This window comes from Nicotiana tabacum, chromosome 7 (assembly GCF_000715075.1).
Source record: "Nicotiana tabacum cultivar K326 chromosome 7, ASM71507v2, whole genome shotgun sequence".
In the NCBI taxonomy this organism is placed as follows: Eukaryota; Viridiplantae; Streptophyta; class Magnoliopsida; order Solanales; family Solanaceae; genus Nicotiana; species Nicotiana tabacum.
Window position 1 is genome coordinate 18,600,640 of NC_134086.1, and position 17,469 is coordinate 18,618,108.

The 17,469-nt window shown below is 32.4% G+C and overlaps 1 protein-coding gene across 1 annotated transcript; it reads right to left on the reverse strand.

Moving 5' to 3' along the window:
• Nucleotides 1–383: 383 nt before the first annotated feature.
• LOC107781581 (electron transfer flavoprotein subunit beta, mitochondrial) lies at nt 384–4,316 on the reverse strand. The gene is made up of 5 exons (XM_016602313.2): nt 4,159–4,316; nt 3,785–4,069; nt 2,569–2,649; nt 2,041–2,135; nt 384–819 (listed from the first exon to the last, which is right to left on the reverse strand). The coding sequence occupies exons 1-5, from the start codon at nt 4,225–4,227 to the stop codon at nt 594–596; spliced, it is 756 nt and encodes a 251-aa protein (XP_016457799.1). The 5' UTR covers nt 4,228–4,316; the 3' UTR covers nt 384–593.
• Nucleotides 4,317–17,469: the final 13,153 nt, after the last annotated feature.

The window sequence follows — 17,469 nt, forward strand, 5'->3', positions numbered from 1 at the left end:
GGGAGTACTAACTTCTCAACAAGTCTAGTCAACGCTATTACATATGAAGTTGATTTAAAGCAACTAACAATCCCAAAAAACCCCAGATGATAGTACTCCCCCGTTCACTTTTACTTGACATGTATACTAAAAATAGATTTTTATTTTTACTTGTCACTTTATGCATATCAAGTGAAGATAAATTTTTTTCCTTGCTATACCCACATTATTTATTACTCAGTTCAAATCATTTTCTCAAATCCAATAAAATATACATCAATTAATATGTATATTATGGTAAATTATGCACTTCATTTATTATTTCTTAAAGGGCGTGAAAAGTCAAAACGTGTCAAGTAAAGATTCTCCAGCTTTAAGATAGAAGAAGTTAGATATATTTGAAATGAAAGAAAGTAGATGAGATCTTTTCATTATGTGATCATAGTTATTACATGCTACATTGTTGGAAGTTTACAAAGAGAAACATTTGGTGTAAAAGACATGAAATCTGTAGTGAACCACTGTTAACACACTCAAACTACGCGTGCTTCATTCTTCACCTTGACAATCACCTCGAGTGATGAAATTGCAGCGGCAAACAACTGCTAGTACACTCAAATTACGCGAGCTTCATTCTTTAGCTTGTCAATCAGCTCATCCACAGAAGAAAGTATGAGACCTGCTTTTCTTTTAGGAGGTTCGGTTACTTCAACTACTTCAAAGTCGGATTTGATCTCCACGTTCAAGTCTTTTGGTGTGAATTTCTTTATTGGCTTCGACTTTGCTTTCATTATGTTCGGGAGTGTTGCATATCTTGGCTGGTTCAGCCTCAAATCGGTGCTGTTTCCACAACAGAGAAGTCATAACTACACAGATCTAATATCCAACTACTATGTAACATAAGCGCCTTGAGCAGAGAAATAAATAAAGTAGATAGTATAAATTTGTAGCTGAATTTAGTTTCTAACATCTGTCGAAGACTCAAAGGCTATGATTTAGATTAATCGACCAAGTGGTACAATATTATCGTTGTCTGAGGACCCCATACTGCTCAGAAATAATAAAATTAGTTTTTTGGAATATCACCACATGACTAATCTTAGACGTGGATTTAAAAAGCCCATTATCAAAAGATCTGCTTCTCAAATCTACTGGGAAACGAAAATGACTAATTCTATTGATACTTAATATTGAAAGGATGTAATCGATGTAACAAAGACATGGAGCTTTTTAAAGAGCTTAGAGCGAGGCCGAAAAGGGTTTAAGGACTATTTCAGAGCTTGCTTATCACATCTAACCGTTTTCATGCTAAATAACTATGTAAAAGCATCTCACTCTGACTATCAGCAAACTGGATTCTTACGTCCGATACTGACTAAACAGTTTTGACAGTGTAAATATTTCCTAGCTATAGCAGTATCCTTTTTCTGGTGCAGAAAAAGTTTGGGAAACTGAAAACAGGGGAAATAGGGAGGCGGATTTCTTTGTTTGATCCACTTAATTATAGATTTAGTTTTGAGAGAAGCCCACTTCACGACTAGCCAGTAAAATACTAAATATTAGAGAAGTAAAGCAATCATATAACACAAGAGTTGTGGCCTGTGCATTTGAATTTGAGATTGACTTAGTTAAAATCTTATGTTTTAAAAGGCCCTAAAAGACCTACTTCTAAATCTTTTGTTCTTATTCAGAAGACACACTTCCAAGTCATCTTATCGTGAGCATACAAGTCTTAGAGATAATTGGATTGAAACTTACGTGATTACAACAACAACAATAGCAACCCAGTGGATTCCCACAAGTGGGATTTGGGGAGGGTAGGAGGTACCCAGCGTTACCCCTGCCCTGGGAGGGCAGAAAGCCTGTTTCAGATAGACTCTCAGCTAAAGAAAAGATGAAAGAAGTACTGACAACAAGTAGTAACAAAGCAAGATATTAAGAAAATCGAAGCTAATATAGAAATAGAACGGAAGGTAGTAATAGCAATCTAAGGATAATTATATCACACTAATACTAATACTATCGAACTAAGGAAGACAAAGGGAAATGCTTGAAACTTACGTGATTACTGCAGGCAAATCCAAAGACAATGTCTCAATACCACCATCAACTTCTCTGTCTACTGTAGCCACCTGTTTTTCTTTGTCCAGCACAACCTAAAAGAACCATCGTTAGTGAGATTGCAGCCCTAAACAAGCCAATTGGACATGAACGTAAAGAAAATATAGTTGAAACAGAAAGATGGATTTTGGAAGACTGATGATTGTTTAATAATTTTTGCTACGAAAAGTGCTGATTGTATGAGATCCGGCAATCCTACTGTAAGATTAACCTAAATAGGTTTGAAGATTACACGTTACGCAAACAGCTAAATGATTTAGATAGTCTTATATCTGATTAGATTTATAAATATGAGCACACGGGTTCACGAGGTGCTCAAAATTAAGACATAAAGAAACAAACGGAGACTCAGTTTGAAGGTTTTGGATACTTGGACAAAATGTCCAAGAGGTACTCAAGAAAGGCACACTGAATAGAGGTGATATAGACCAGCTTAGACCAGATAGAGGTTGCAGAAATGATACAAACCTTAGAGGCAAAAGTTCCCTGTGGCCATTTGAGAAGTCCTGCAACCATTTGGCCTGTCTGGTTTTGATCATTGTCAATTGCCTACAGAAAAATCACAATATTAGACAAACAAAAAGGCCAAAACCCAAAAAGAAACTGAAGGGGAATGAAGAAAATAACCAAGAAAACACAGAGAATAGCAGATAGTCAGTAACTCCACTAAAACCAAAATTTGTTCCATTTGTACTTTATCAATCAAACACTAAAAATATGCTTGGTATGGCAGAAAACACTTTGTCTCGATACAATCAATTTCTAGTGTTTGATTGCCTTAAATTATTGAAAAAGCTTTCTTGAAAGTAAATATTTCCACCAAAAGGGGGAAAATGACTTGCCTTCACTTATGAGCAGAATTCATTTTCTTTTACAAATATCTTTAACTCTTACTCCATATCAATTGCTTCAACCAACTCTCAGACATTATGTCGAAATTTAAACAATATAATCATACCTTATCTTCCACCTAGAACAATTCCTACTTATCACTTACTCTTACACCCAACCAAACACTGGAAAATGATTCAAACCATAATTTCATAAAATAAAATCTTTACATATTTCCACTGGAAAACAGCTTTTGTTATATCAAACAAACCCCTAAGTCAATTAAACAATCACATAACTGAATGCAATACAGATTAATCCGTCATTGGATTTGAAGTAATACTCCCTCCGTACCAATTTATGTGATACTCTCTCCTTTTGGTCTGTCCAACAAAGAATGACAATTTTTTATATTTGAAATAATTTAACTACAAAATTCTCATTTTACCTTAATGAATATACCACAAGTTCCAAAAGTCCTTTTTTCTCTCAATCCACTAGTCAAACCAACATCACACAAATTGGGATGGTGGGAGTATGACAGACAGGGACGGAGCCACAGTACCGGCCATGAGTTCGGCCGAATCCAGTAGCTTTAGTTCAAACATTGTATTTATCTTTTAATTTTTTTTAATTATATATAAATATTAATTTAGAACCCAGTAACTTAAAAGGATTAGCGAACCCATAAACTCAAAATCCTAACTCCGCCTCTGATGACATATATGAACTTGCTCATAAGAAATCAAATATATTTTACTAACGGACTAACCTAATAACTAAGCAATTTTTGAACACAAAAGTAAACAAACTAAAGCAAATAAAAGCTCAAATCTTTACATCAAAATCATACCTGTTTGCCTAGTAAAAGAAGGCCAGGCTTTTCAACATCGACAAGAGCTTTAAGAATCTTAGCAATTGTAAGTGGATAAATATTCTCAGGTGCTTCAACATGAATTGCCCGGTCTGCTCCCATAGCTAAACCGGTTCTTAAAGTCTCCGTAAAGTGAACCGGCCCAATACTAACAGCCACCACTTCTGAAGCCAAACCGGATTGTTTAATCCTTAAAGCTTCTTCTAATGCTATTTCACAAAATGGGTTCATTGACATCTTCACGTTTTTGGTCTCTACTCCACTCTTCAGTCCAACATTAAAATAATTCTCAATTAAAATTACACCCAAAAAAAAATGAAAATTCAATCAAATGAAATTGTTAAAGATTGTACCTTGTCCGGTTTAACTCGGATTTTGACAGCGTAATCAACGACACGTTTGATCGCTACCATGATCTTCATCGTTGGTCGGAAATTGTTCAGAGAAAATGGAGAGTATTTTGAGCTAGACACGGAAGTTGCTATTTGTTTAAAAGTATATTTATGTCCACGTTAGAGAAAAAAATAAATAGAAGTATAATAAGGGCTATTTGCACAACATAAGATAAGTTTTGGGAAAAGATTACACGCCAGCATTATGGCTAATTTATATATCTATCTTCTATCTATATATATTAAAGCAAGAAAGTTATCATATATAATTGATATTATGATTAAACCAAGTGGCAAGCTAATAAATATCAATAGTATATGATAACTTTATTCTATATTTGACTATTTTAATTAAATAATTCGAATTTTAGAACTTTATCAATAAATTCAAAATTCGAATTTAAATTAAAAATAAAATTTATCTTTTTTTTATCATGTTATCATACTTAATTCGGTTAATGATCATATGCAATCATGTGAGGAACTTTTATTATTTCTTCTAATTATTCAAATACTACTTCGCCTCTAGCAAAAAAAAACTACTTCATATAACTATAAAACTCTTTCACATTTAAAATCCTATAAGTATAGTTCTTTGAAACACTGTAGCTAGATTTGAATAAAACAAAATTCTTTTAAAATAAATGTAATATATAGGGTACACGTCTATGTTTATCTAAATAACAAAAAAGAGTTTACAAAACAAATAAAAGTTTACTTACATATAAAATAAAGTAAACATACATGTTGGAGAAAGAAACATCACAAAATCCGTCAATATTAAAAAAAAAATTGTTTCTTTTTTCTTCTTGAAGAATATTTGTTTGAAGAGTCAATTTGCATAAATGAACATCAAACAAATAACAATACTTTGGTTATACAATTGCTATTATTAATTTCAATTTAGCACATTCAAAGAATTGAAGGGTATAAGCTGAAACCCCTTCATTTAGCTGTAGTCAAGCCAATATTGTAAGGGTATAATATTTTTTTCGTTGAAGAATATTAGTTTTGAATCATTAGATTATGTGAAAGGTTTTTTTTCAAACTCAACAAGAGAAAAATTGGTTATTAATTGATAGTTTCTATAGCGGCTTTTAAGTGTAACAAAGAGTATATATAAAGAAAAAATTGGTATGACGTGAATTTTTTTTTAAATGTAAACAAACTATTTCGAAAAAACTCTTTACTTTTTTTAATTCAAAGATAATAAAAAGATAAAATATTTTTGAATATTAGTAGAGAGTTTTAAAATTATTATAATAGAAGTTATATCATGGATAAACTCAAAAAACCGAAATCTTATGGAATATTTACATAATATCCGGTCATATTTATTGTTTACTTTTTATAGCTAATATAGATAGATGATATACCGACAACACACGATTATACACATTTTATATGTGAATTATATATAAATTACACATCATTCAATTTTTTAATTTAAGTGGTCTAGTGAGCACGTATTTAGGCTGATTAGATAAAGCCAAAAGAAAAATATGAAATAATTTCAACCAAAGACTAAAAATATAATTAAAGTTCATATGTAGATAATTTTTATTAAAACTCATCCTTTTATAGTGAAATAAATTAATTTTTTGTAACAAAAGAAATAACGACATAAAAAATAAGATAAAAGAAAATAAATATTGAAAAAATGTTGGAAAGATCTAAAAATGAGAAATAAAAGATGATAACAAATTTCTTCTTATGTTTAATCTTTATTGAGTATAAAAAATTTGAAAGTTAATCTCATTGATTTCAAACTTTTTTTTTTCAACTCAAATACATAGGTTATAAGATAAGAATATCTTAGAATATTTTTTTTAATTTACATTATGTGTCATTTTTAAAAAATTACTATTACTAACAAACTGATATGATATTCAAATTTGAATTGGAATGCAATTTAAGTAGTTTGCATTGAGGTTAAGCCAAGTATGGTGTCGACAAATAATTTCTTGACAATTTTAAGACAATATATGCAATGTTTTATAATAATAATCAACTAATTTAACATGTAAAGATTCAAAGAACAAATCTTTTGTATATATAGGGTATTAAAAATAAAAATTCTGGGGCTAAAGATATCGACAAACTTAAAGTGGAGTTATACTGAAATAAATCCGGCCAAAGAATTATTTAAATTTTTATATAGTCGATTAAAGTGAATTTTAAATTAAGGATAATATCTTTACTTGCATCATTATAAAGATAATCATTATTATAATATATATAAAATTTTAGAAATTGAAATTTCAAAATAGAAATATTTTTTGAAAGATAAAATCATACCAAATAAGAGTTCAAGTCGTAGTATAACAGTCACGTCGTAATCAAAGAATTATTTATATCGTGTCAACCTTTGTGCTTTGCTATAAATATGAGTTATTATTTCACTATGTGGATATTTTTAGGTTCCAATGACATCTATGAGAATAGTGCAAAAATAAAACTATCACTACGAGAATTGAGAAAATGTTAGTCTTTTTTCATGTAGTGTTTCTTAATTAATATATGACGATTATCTATAATTATTTAGAAGGTTTAAATGTTAAGGTTGTTTACATATAATTCAAATAACTCAGATATTTAACATGGTTAATGTCAAATATCAAAATGGAGCAAAAAATTTTCATTAACTAATTTTTTTTTATATTTTTAGATAGCCAACTAAAATGAGTTTTGAATTAAGAATAATATTGTCAATTACATTATTATAAAAAAATTATTATTATAAAATAATGTTTTAGAAACTGAAATTTTAAGAAAGAAATATTTTTTTAAGAGATATCAACACACCAAATAAGAATTCAAGTAGTAGTAAAAGAGTTAAGTCTTATCCAAAGAGTAATTCATTGTTTCAACATTTGATTGTTTTGCCATAAATATGAGTTATTATTTTGCTTCCTGATTATTTTTAGGATCCAATGAAACCGACAAGAATGGTATCAAAAAAGAAAAATAGATAATATCCAATGATTATCTATATTTATTGAGAAAGTGTAAATTTTAATATTATTTACATACAATCCAAATAACTTAAATATTTGACATGATTAGTGTCCACGCATCCGCGCGGGTACTAATACTATTAATCTATATATATATTAAAGCAAGAAAGTTACCATATATAATTGACATTATGGTTAAGCCAAGTGGCAAGCTAATAAATGTCAGTAGTATATGATAACTTTATTCTATATTTGACTATTTTAGTTAAATAATTCAAATTTTAAAACTTTATCTATAAATTCAAAATTGTCTTTTAATTCATATATATATATATATATATATATATATATATATATATATATATATATATATATATATATATATATTTGAATTAAAAGACAATTTTGAATTTACAGATAAAGTTCTAAAATTCGAATTTAAATTTAAAATAAAATTTATCTTTTTTTATCATGTTATCATACTTAATTCGGTTAATGATCATATGCAATCATGTGAGAAACTTTTGATATTTTTTCTAATTATTTAAAAACTACTTCGGCTCTAGCAAAAAAAAAAACTACTTCATATAACTATAAAACTCTTTTACATTTAAAATCCTATAAGTATAGTTCTTTGAAACACTGTAGCTAGATTTGAATAAAACGAAATTCTTTTAAAATAAATGTAATATATAGGGTACACGTCTATGTTTATCTAAATAACAAAAAAGAGTTTACAAAACCAAATAAAAGTTTACTTACATATAAAATAAAGTAAACATACATGCTGGAGAAAGAAACATCACAAAATCCATCAATATTAAAAAAAAAAAGTTGTTTCTTTTTTCTTCTTAAAGAATATTTGTTTGATGAGTCAATTTGCATAAATGGACATCAAACAAATAACAATACTTTGGATACAATTGCTATTATTAATTACAATTTAGCACATTCAAGGAATTGAAGGGTATAAGCAGAAACCCCTTCATTTAGCTGTAGTCAAGCCAATATTGCAAGGGTATAATATTTTTTTCGTTGAAGAATATTAGTTTTGAATCATTAGATTATGTGAAAGGTTTTTTTTCAAACTCAACAAGAGATAAATTGGTTACTAATTGATAGTTTCTATAGCGGCTTTTAAGTGTAACAAAGAGTATATATAAAGAAAAAAATTGGTATGACGTGATTTTTTTTTAAAAATGTAAACAAACTATTTCGAAAAAACTCTTTACTTTTTTTAATTCAAATATAATAAAAAGATAAGATATTTTTGAATATTAGTAGAGAGTTTTAAAATTATTATAATAGAAGTTATATTATGGATAAACTCAAAAAACTGAAATCTTATGGAATATTTACATAATATCCGGTCATATTTATTGTTTACTTTTTATAGCTAATATAGATAGATGATATACCGACAACACACGATTATACACATTTTATATGTGAATTATATATAAATTACACATCATTCAATTTTTTAATTTAAGTGGTCTAGTGAGCACGTATTTAGGCTGATTAGATAAAGCCAAAAGAAAAATATGAAATAATTTCAACCAAAGACTAAAAATATAATTAAAGTTCATATGTAGATAATTTTTATTAAAACTTATCCTTTTATAATGAAATAAATTAATTTTTTGTAACAAAAGAAATAACGACATAAAAAATAAGATAAAAGAAAATAAATATTGAAAAAATGTTGGAAAGATCTAAAAACGAGAAGTAAAAGATGACAACAAATTTCTTCTTATATTTAATCTTTATTAGGTATACAAAATTTGAAAGTTAATCTCATTGATTTCAAACTTTTTTTTTTCAACTCAAATACAAAGGTTATAAGATAAGAATATTTTAGAATATTTTTTTTAATTTACATTATGTGTCATTTTTAAAAAATTACTATTACTAACAAACTGATATGATATTCAAATTTGAATTGGAATGCAATTTGAGTAGTTTGCATTGAGGTTAAGCCAAGTATGGTGTCGACAAATAATTTCTTGACAATTTTAAGACAATATATGCAATGTTTTATAATAATAATCAACTAATTTAACATGTAAAGATTCAAAGAACAAATCTTTTGTATATATAGGGTATTAAAAATAAAAATTCTGGGGCTAGAGATATTGACAAACTTAAAGTGGAGTTATACTGAAATAAATCCGGCCAAAGAATTATTTAAATTTTTATATAGCCGATTAAAGTGAATTTTAAATTAAGGATAATATCTTTACTTGCATCATTATAAAGATAATCATTATTATAATATATATAAAATTTTAGAAATTGAAATTTCAAAATAGAAATATTTTTTGAAAGATAAAATCATACCAAATAAGAGTTCAAGTCGTAGTATAACAGTCACATCGTAATCAAAGAATTCTTTATATCGTGTCAACCTTTGTGCTTTGCTATAAATATGAGTTATTATTTCACTATATGGCTATTTTTAGGTTCTAATGACATCTATGAGAATAGTGCAAAAATAAAACTATCACTACGAGAGTTGAGAAAATGTTAGTCTTTTTTCATGTAGTGCTTTTTAATTAATATATGACGATTATCTATAATTATTTAGAATGATTAAATGTTAAGGTTATTTACATATAATTCAAATAACTCAGATATTAACATGGTTAATGTCAAATATCAAAATGGAGCAAAAAAAATTTCACTAGCTAAATTTTTTTTTTTATATTTTTAGATAGCCAACTAAAATGAGTTTTGAATTAAGAATAATATTTTCAATTATATTATTATAAAAATAATTATTTATTGAAAAATAATGTTTTAGAAACTGAAATTTTAAGAAAGAAATATTTTTTTAAGAGATATCAATACACCAAATAAGAATTCAAGTAGTAGTAAAAGAGTTAAGTCTTATCCATAGAGTAACTCATTGTTTCAACATTTGATTGTTTTGCCATAAATATGAGTTATTATTTTGTTTCTTGATTATTTTTAGGATCCAATGACACCGACAAGAATGGTATCAAAAAAGAAAAATAGATAATATCCAATGATTATCTATATTTACTGAGAAAGTGTAAATTTTAATATTATTTACATACAATCCAAATAACTTAAATATTTGACATGATTAGTGTCCGCGCATCCGCGCGGGTACTAATACTAGTAAATCTAATAATAATCGATAGAATTACACGAGCATGCTTTAAAATTTTAGCACGTTTATTTTAGCATGATCAAAATATAAACCAATTTAAAAAAAGTGACATAATACTCCAAGTAGAGGAAGAAATTGAAGCCCATTTTGAGTCTTTGACACTTAATGCAATGGTCCAATCATTATTAGTTTTCTTGAGGGGGCAAGTGCATAGATAGCCATTCTCATGGATGCTATTTAGAGATTAATCAACACTTATTTTGTCCTGAAATTTTAAACAAAAAATCTTAATTTCAGGACAATCAGAACATTTTGATCCTAAAAATTTGAACTAGAAAACTGAAATTCAGGATGCACTGACTAATTTCTAAATAATAGCCCTTCAGAATGGCTACCTGGAAGCCTCTTAAACTTGTCCTCCCTTTTCACTATGACACTTAATCTTGAGTATATTCCATTTGGACCCTATAACAAGGTTTTTACTGTGTCACTTAGACACAAAAAACATACTGGCTTTTATAAGTCAAGCGCGTGTATATAAGAGCTTATAATGTGTAATAACCGATGAATAGTTTTAGCCCATGTGGAATTATTGTCCACGTAAGATACATGTGTACCGGATAAATCCAAGTCAAACAAATCGGGTTCAAGATTAAACTGCCCAACCCATATAATTATTTTTAATCTTTACCGCCCTTAGTAAAAAATCCCTAACCTCACTCCCATCTCCGTCTATCCTCTTCCACTTCCAAAATCGATTACTCCATTAGAGAGATTCTGGAATTATCTGATACTTCTCATAAATGATTGAAGCTAACAACCTGAAATTTGTTCAAATTTCACTCCCGTCTCTATTTATCATTTGCAATTTTTTATCTGAAGAAATTGTGAAGTCGATTATTTTGGGTGACCTTCAGCAAGAGTGTTGTCTCGAATTACTCCTTTACTGCTATGTCTCGAGTTACTCTTTTACTGAGATTTTAATTATTTATTACAGTTTTTGTGTTAGTAATATTGTTTTGGGAATTGTAAATATAAAATTAGGTTTTTCATTTATTTTCTTCGAATCTTGCTGATTGTGCTCACGTGTTGCTTTTTTTTTTTTGTTCACTTTAGGTTAAAATCATGTCAGTGGATGAATACATTCTTGTCCGTTTTCACCATGGTGGAACATTTACCAAATCTCCAGTGCCAAATATGTCACTAATATAGAGATAAATTAGTTTTCTAGTGACAAAGACCATTTCTCCCTGTTTGAACTTCAATATTACCCAAGGGGGTTGGGTATGCAATTGTTGGAATTTTTTTTGTCTTTAACCCTAATTCTAAAGAATTTGTCTGTGTGAAAAATGATGAACAACTATATTATATTGCTTGTTAGTATAATGAGTGTATTTAAACTTGTACATTTCACATGTTGTTGAGATAATTTCTTATAGTGTGGTCCAAATTGGATATTTATATGGGCCAGAGGTTGTTGAAGAAAGCAACAACAGAATAAATGATCCATCTAGGGCAATACTATAAGATGGTCCAGATAGTATAAATGGACCACAACCTGTTGAAGAGCCTCCACTTGAAGAGTTTGAGACTGTTATTCGTGGGGAAGGGGTTGTTGCTGGTGGGGAAGATTTTTCTTGTAATGTAGAAGAAGAAGTTGCTAGTGTATAGAATCTAAATGTTGGAGAAAGGGCTGGTGAAAAAGAGGTTTATTCAAAGGTAGCTAGTAGTGAGTTAGATCTTGATGAACTTCCTAATTAGGATGATAGTGAAGTTGATGAAGAGGCTAGGACAGAAGAACTAAAAAGAAAGCTATCAGAAGGAAGAAACAACCAGAAACTGCTAGTGTGCCTGTAGAAGAAGCTGAAATTGATGGAGGTTTTGAAGATATAGGATTTAACAAAAAAGAAAATTATGTTGGCAGATTAGGAGGGGATGAGGATTTCATTGACAACTTTGATGCTGGCAGTGATGATACTGATGAAGAGGTAGAGGTGGATTGTAACGCCCGACCGATCGTTTTGAGCTTTTGCACATTGATCACCAATTCTAAGGTATGACTTGCCCTGTGTAAGGTATTATGACTGATGTAGATCGTTGGTTTTGGTTTTCAGGGAAATCAGAATGAATTTAAAAGAACAGTCTCAGATGAAAGCTTTGAATTTGAAAGGTTGACCAAGAGTTGACTTATTTGTATATGAGCTCGAAACGGAATTCTTATGATTTGGTTAGCTTATTTGGGTGATTTATGACTTAGGAGTGTGATCGAAATTGGTTTTGGAGGTCCGGAGTAGAATTAGGCTTGAATTGGCGAAGTTGAGATTTTGGCGATTTCCGGTTGGTAGGTAAGATTTTGATCCGGGAATCGGAATGGAATTTTGATAGTTGCAGTAGCTTCGTTATGTCATTTGTGATGTGTGTGCAAAATTTCAGGTCATTCGGACGTGATTTGGTTGCGTTATTGATCGAAAGCGTATTTCGGAAGTTTTTAGAAAACTTAGGCTTGAATTCAATGTGAATGGATGGATTTAGTGTTGTTTGAGGTGTTTTGATAATTGGAACAAGTTTGAATGAGGTTTTAGGATGTTTTGGTGCTTTTGGTTGAAATCCCGGGGGCCTCGGGTAAGTTTTGGGTGGTCATTCGGATCATTTTGAAGTTTGGAAATTGCAGAAAAATCTGCTCAGCTGCTGCAGAGATTTATCTCTTCGCGTTCGCGAGTGAAGTCTCGCATTCGCGAAGAAGGATTGAGGAAGGCCAAGAGATTAGCCTTCGCGTTCGCAAGAGAGACTTCGCGTTCGGGGAGGGTTGGACTGGTAGGCATCACATTCACGTGAGACTGGGTCGCATTCGCGTAGGTTGGCGAAGTGATGCACCACGTTCGGGAGGTTGAGAACGCGTTCGCGATGAGTGGGTTGTGTAAGGCATCACGTTCGCATCTTCCATGTCGCGTTCGCGAAGAGTAAAAGTTGGTCAATGCAATTTTGTGCTACGCGTTCGCGAGAGGTTGACCGCGTTCGCGAAGAAAGAAGGGTCAGACCTGGGCAGAATGTTTTAAGTCATTTCATCAGCGATTTTGGGGCTCATTTCCCCCATTGTTGATCATCTTGAGAGCTTGTTGAAGGAAATTGAAGAGGGATTCAAGGGGAATCACCTAGAGGTAAGATTTTTGAACTCAATACTCGATTATTATTGTGAAATCTACCTAGAAATTTATGAAACTAAGCCTAAAATTGAAGAGCTAGGTCTTGAGAAAATTGGACTTTTGATTTGGTATTTGGAGGACCATTTCCGGATTTGAGAATTTTTGGGCCCAGGGCTCAGGTTTTGCTAGTTTCAGGATTTTCGATATTTTTCGATTATTTTCGCTTGAGCTTTGCTCCCTCAGCATATTATGATGTATTCGTTCTGATTTTGGATAGATTCGACGCGCGTGGAGGCCAATTTGAGGGGCAAAGGGGTCGCGAGCTAGAGATTTCGCCGGTTCGAGGTAAGCAATGATTACAAATACTGTCCTGAGGGTTTGAAACCCCGGATTTCACATTGTTGTGTTACTTTGAGGTGACTTACACGCTAGATGACGAGCGTGGGGTGGAGCACCGCTGGGGATTGTGACCTAGTCCATCCCAAATGAATATTTTAATGCGTATTTGATAGGTAACTATTTGATGTTATTATACTTTAGGCTGTATGCCATGTTTGGGACCTTGTGCCGACTTGTTGAGACCCTTAGGGGTATTTTTACTATCTTTCCTCACTCTATTTGTTTGAAAGCATATCCTCAGTCATGTTTTACCTGTTTACTGCTCAAACTGGCTTATCACTATATTTTTAAAAATATGGAAACTGTTTTGGGCTGAGTTCCCTATTTTACTGATGGTTTGAGTGATCGTGAGGTGATGACTGAGATAGACCGAGGGTCTGATTGTGAGATTGATGACTGAGATAGACTGAAAGCCTGGTGGTGAGATTTATGACTGAGAGAGGCCAAGGGCCTAGATGTGAGGATTATATATCTATGGATCGGGCTGCACGCCGTAGAAATATATATATATATATATATATATGTATGTATATGGATCGGGCTACACGCCACAACAATACTTATATGGATCGGGCTGCACGCTGCAGCGATGTGTTGGATCGGGCTGCACGCCCATACATATATATATATATATATATATATATATGTATGTATATGGATCGGGCTACACGCCACAACAATACTTATATGGATCGGGCTGCACGTCGCAACAATATATATATATATATATATATATATATATATATATATATATATATATATAGGTCTGCACTGACCAAGATATTGCGTTTGGGCTGTAGGAGCCCCTCCGGAGTCTACACACCCCTAGTGAGCACCGCGACGATATGTTGGATTGGACTGCACGCCGCAGCGATATAACGCTTGGGCTGTAGGAGCCCTTCAGGAGTCGGCACACCCCCAGTGAGTGCCTTCGACAAGATATATGGATCGGGCTGCGCACCGCAACGGTTACTATATGGTACCTATTGAGCGTGAGTACTGAGTGTGAGCGCTGATTGGCAAGAGTTGAGTCACGAGTGACTGAGAGGCTAGCCCGAGGGGCGATATACATATACATGCACATGAGTGATGCTTGCCTGAAGGGCTTGTTTATGTACTTATTGATTTTTCACTCCTCTTAAGAATGAGTTTCTATAGAATATGTTGATTTATTGTCTGTTTTCACTCATCTTTATATTGAGCCTCTGTCGAAGTGTTGAACAAATGTTTTAAAAACAACTTTCATTTAAGCTGGGGTTTATGAGATGTTCAAAATTTGATCACTGATTTGACACTGGTTATTTCCACTGAAATTTTCAAGTTATGAGGTGTTTATGATTACTGTTTTGCCCGAGGGTCTGTTTTACGAGCTATGTTTTGCCCGAGAGGCTGATTATGATGATCATCTCTTTTATTATAAATGGTATTGAACCCCTACTGAAACTATCGGAAAGCATTTTTAAATGATTTTTACCAAAAGGCTGGATTTTAAATGAGACGATCGACTCGTATTCTGATTTGGAAGCCAGTTGTGCTTATTGAATTTATCATAAATGTGGATTCATTGTTTCATACTGCTTAGTCTTTATTTACTTTTATCACTTACTGGGTTGGAGTACTCATATTACTCCCTGCACCTCGTATGCAGATTCAGGTATTTCGGAACCTGGTAGCGGGTGTTGATTGCTTAGACGCGGAGTCATCGGAGTTAGCAAGGTGGCTGCACGACATTTGCAGCACTGCTTTCTTCCTCTCATTTTCATTACTGTACTTAGTACATTTTTGACTATTTTTGTTGTATTCAGACCTTGGTAGATGCTCATGACTAGTGACACCCCGATGTTGGGCTTGTATATTAATTCTGTACCATTCTTTCAGACGTATATTATGAAATATTGTTCTAATTAAAGGTTTAAAAGATGACTCTTAATGATTAAAGGGTTAATGTGAGTGTTGTGCCGGCTGACCTTGTCTTCACGAGAGGCGCCATCACGACCGGGCCGGTTTGGGGTCGTGACAAGTTGGTATTATAGCCTAGGTTATAGAGGTCTCATGAGTCATAAGCAGGTTTAGTAGAGTCTCGCGGATTGGTACAGAGACGTCTATATTTATCTTCGAGAGGCTGCAGAACCTTTAGGAAAACTTCACATTCTTGAATTCTTATCGTGCGTCCTTGATTCAGCTTGAAATATAACTCTTGAAATTCCTTCCACGCGTTCGTATGCACACATGAACGCTCAGTATCAGATGTGCCTTGATGGCTTATGATCCCCTAATCGAGGGGCGAGATCTGATCTCTGTGAGTTTGATGTGAGGCTAGTCTGGAGGACTTGAGGTCGGATCTTTGCCTATGGCTTGAGCACCGAGGTGCTAATTATGTGAGCAAGTGCTTTGAACCTATATGTTCGGTATCGTCCCTATTAGTGGGAGTGACGGTTGGATAACTATGTGATGAGTATGTTAGTATTGCGAGATGTATCTATATGACTTGGAAGTGACGAGGAAGGTCTGCGCGAGGATAAAAGAACTATTAGGTGTTTGAATTCCATCTTGGTTCGAGGTGTAGCCCCGAGTTATGGGCGTATGAAGAATCTTTCAATGTTTCCTAGTTGAGAGTGAATTAAATTTCATGTTGAAGTATAAGTTCAGACTCAAGAAGACTAAGTAACTACGTACAGTTTGTGACGGTGGAAGGTATACAGAAATGTTAATTGAAGGCAAAACAGGTGGGTTATCTCATGCAAAGAATTCTGGGGTTGTGTGACCTTTATGTGTCTGTTAGAAGATCTCATTTACCAGTAAAATATAAGTGTTGAAATTTGAATGTGGGTTGCTTTAGAGAGCAGGCTTGACTGTTGCACGAGTGAATTGCGAGATTTGCAGAAGAGTTAAAATTCTAGATGATCTGTGTTTTCACCAGTTTATAAAAGATTTGAGTTGAATTTCACTATGGTATTGTGGCATCAATAGAGTATAAGTGTTATGAGTTATCGAGTGTGTTTTGATCTATGGTTTCGATCCAAGTGGGGGAGTCTACTGTTGATTTGTTGATTGCACGGTTATGCACTATGTTGTTTCCAGTTTGAGGCGCACTAGTGAATTAGTTATGGCTTACGGAGACTGAGACCGAGGATGTCTCGAGTAAAGGAAAAATTTTGGCAGAGGTTATGTCATGCTTTATAGGTGTATGAGAATCTTAGAGTGTCTTGAGCTGTTGTGGTAATGGATGCTCGGTGCATAGAGCAGGAAGTGGCTTGGTTGTTCTAGGATGAGGTTACACCCTGCAGTGTCGGAGTGCTATTGAGGCACGGGTGGTTCTGTTCATTTGATCAGGCTAATTGCAGTTTGTATAGAGTGAATGACTCTCGAGAATGGTTCTAATGTGTTCAAGATTTTACATATAACAATTGGGTATTTTAAAATTGTATCCGTGGTTAGAAACTGAGTTTTCATTGGAAGATGTCGAGACTTGTGGTATTATCTTTATAAATTATGAAATTCTATGTATCAGTACCAGAAAGGTAAAGGTAACAGATTTAAATTCGCAGGAAGTCTCTTAAGAGAAAAGTACTTTGATCGTGGTGCTCGTGGGAATATGTGAGAAAGTATTCAGCGGCTTATGAGCCTTAGACGGTTT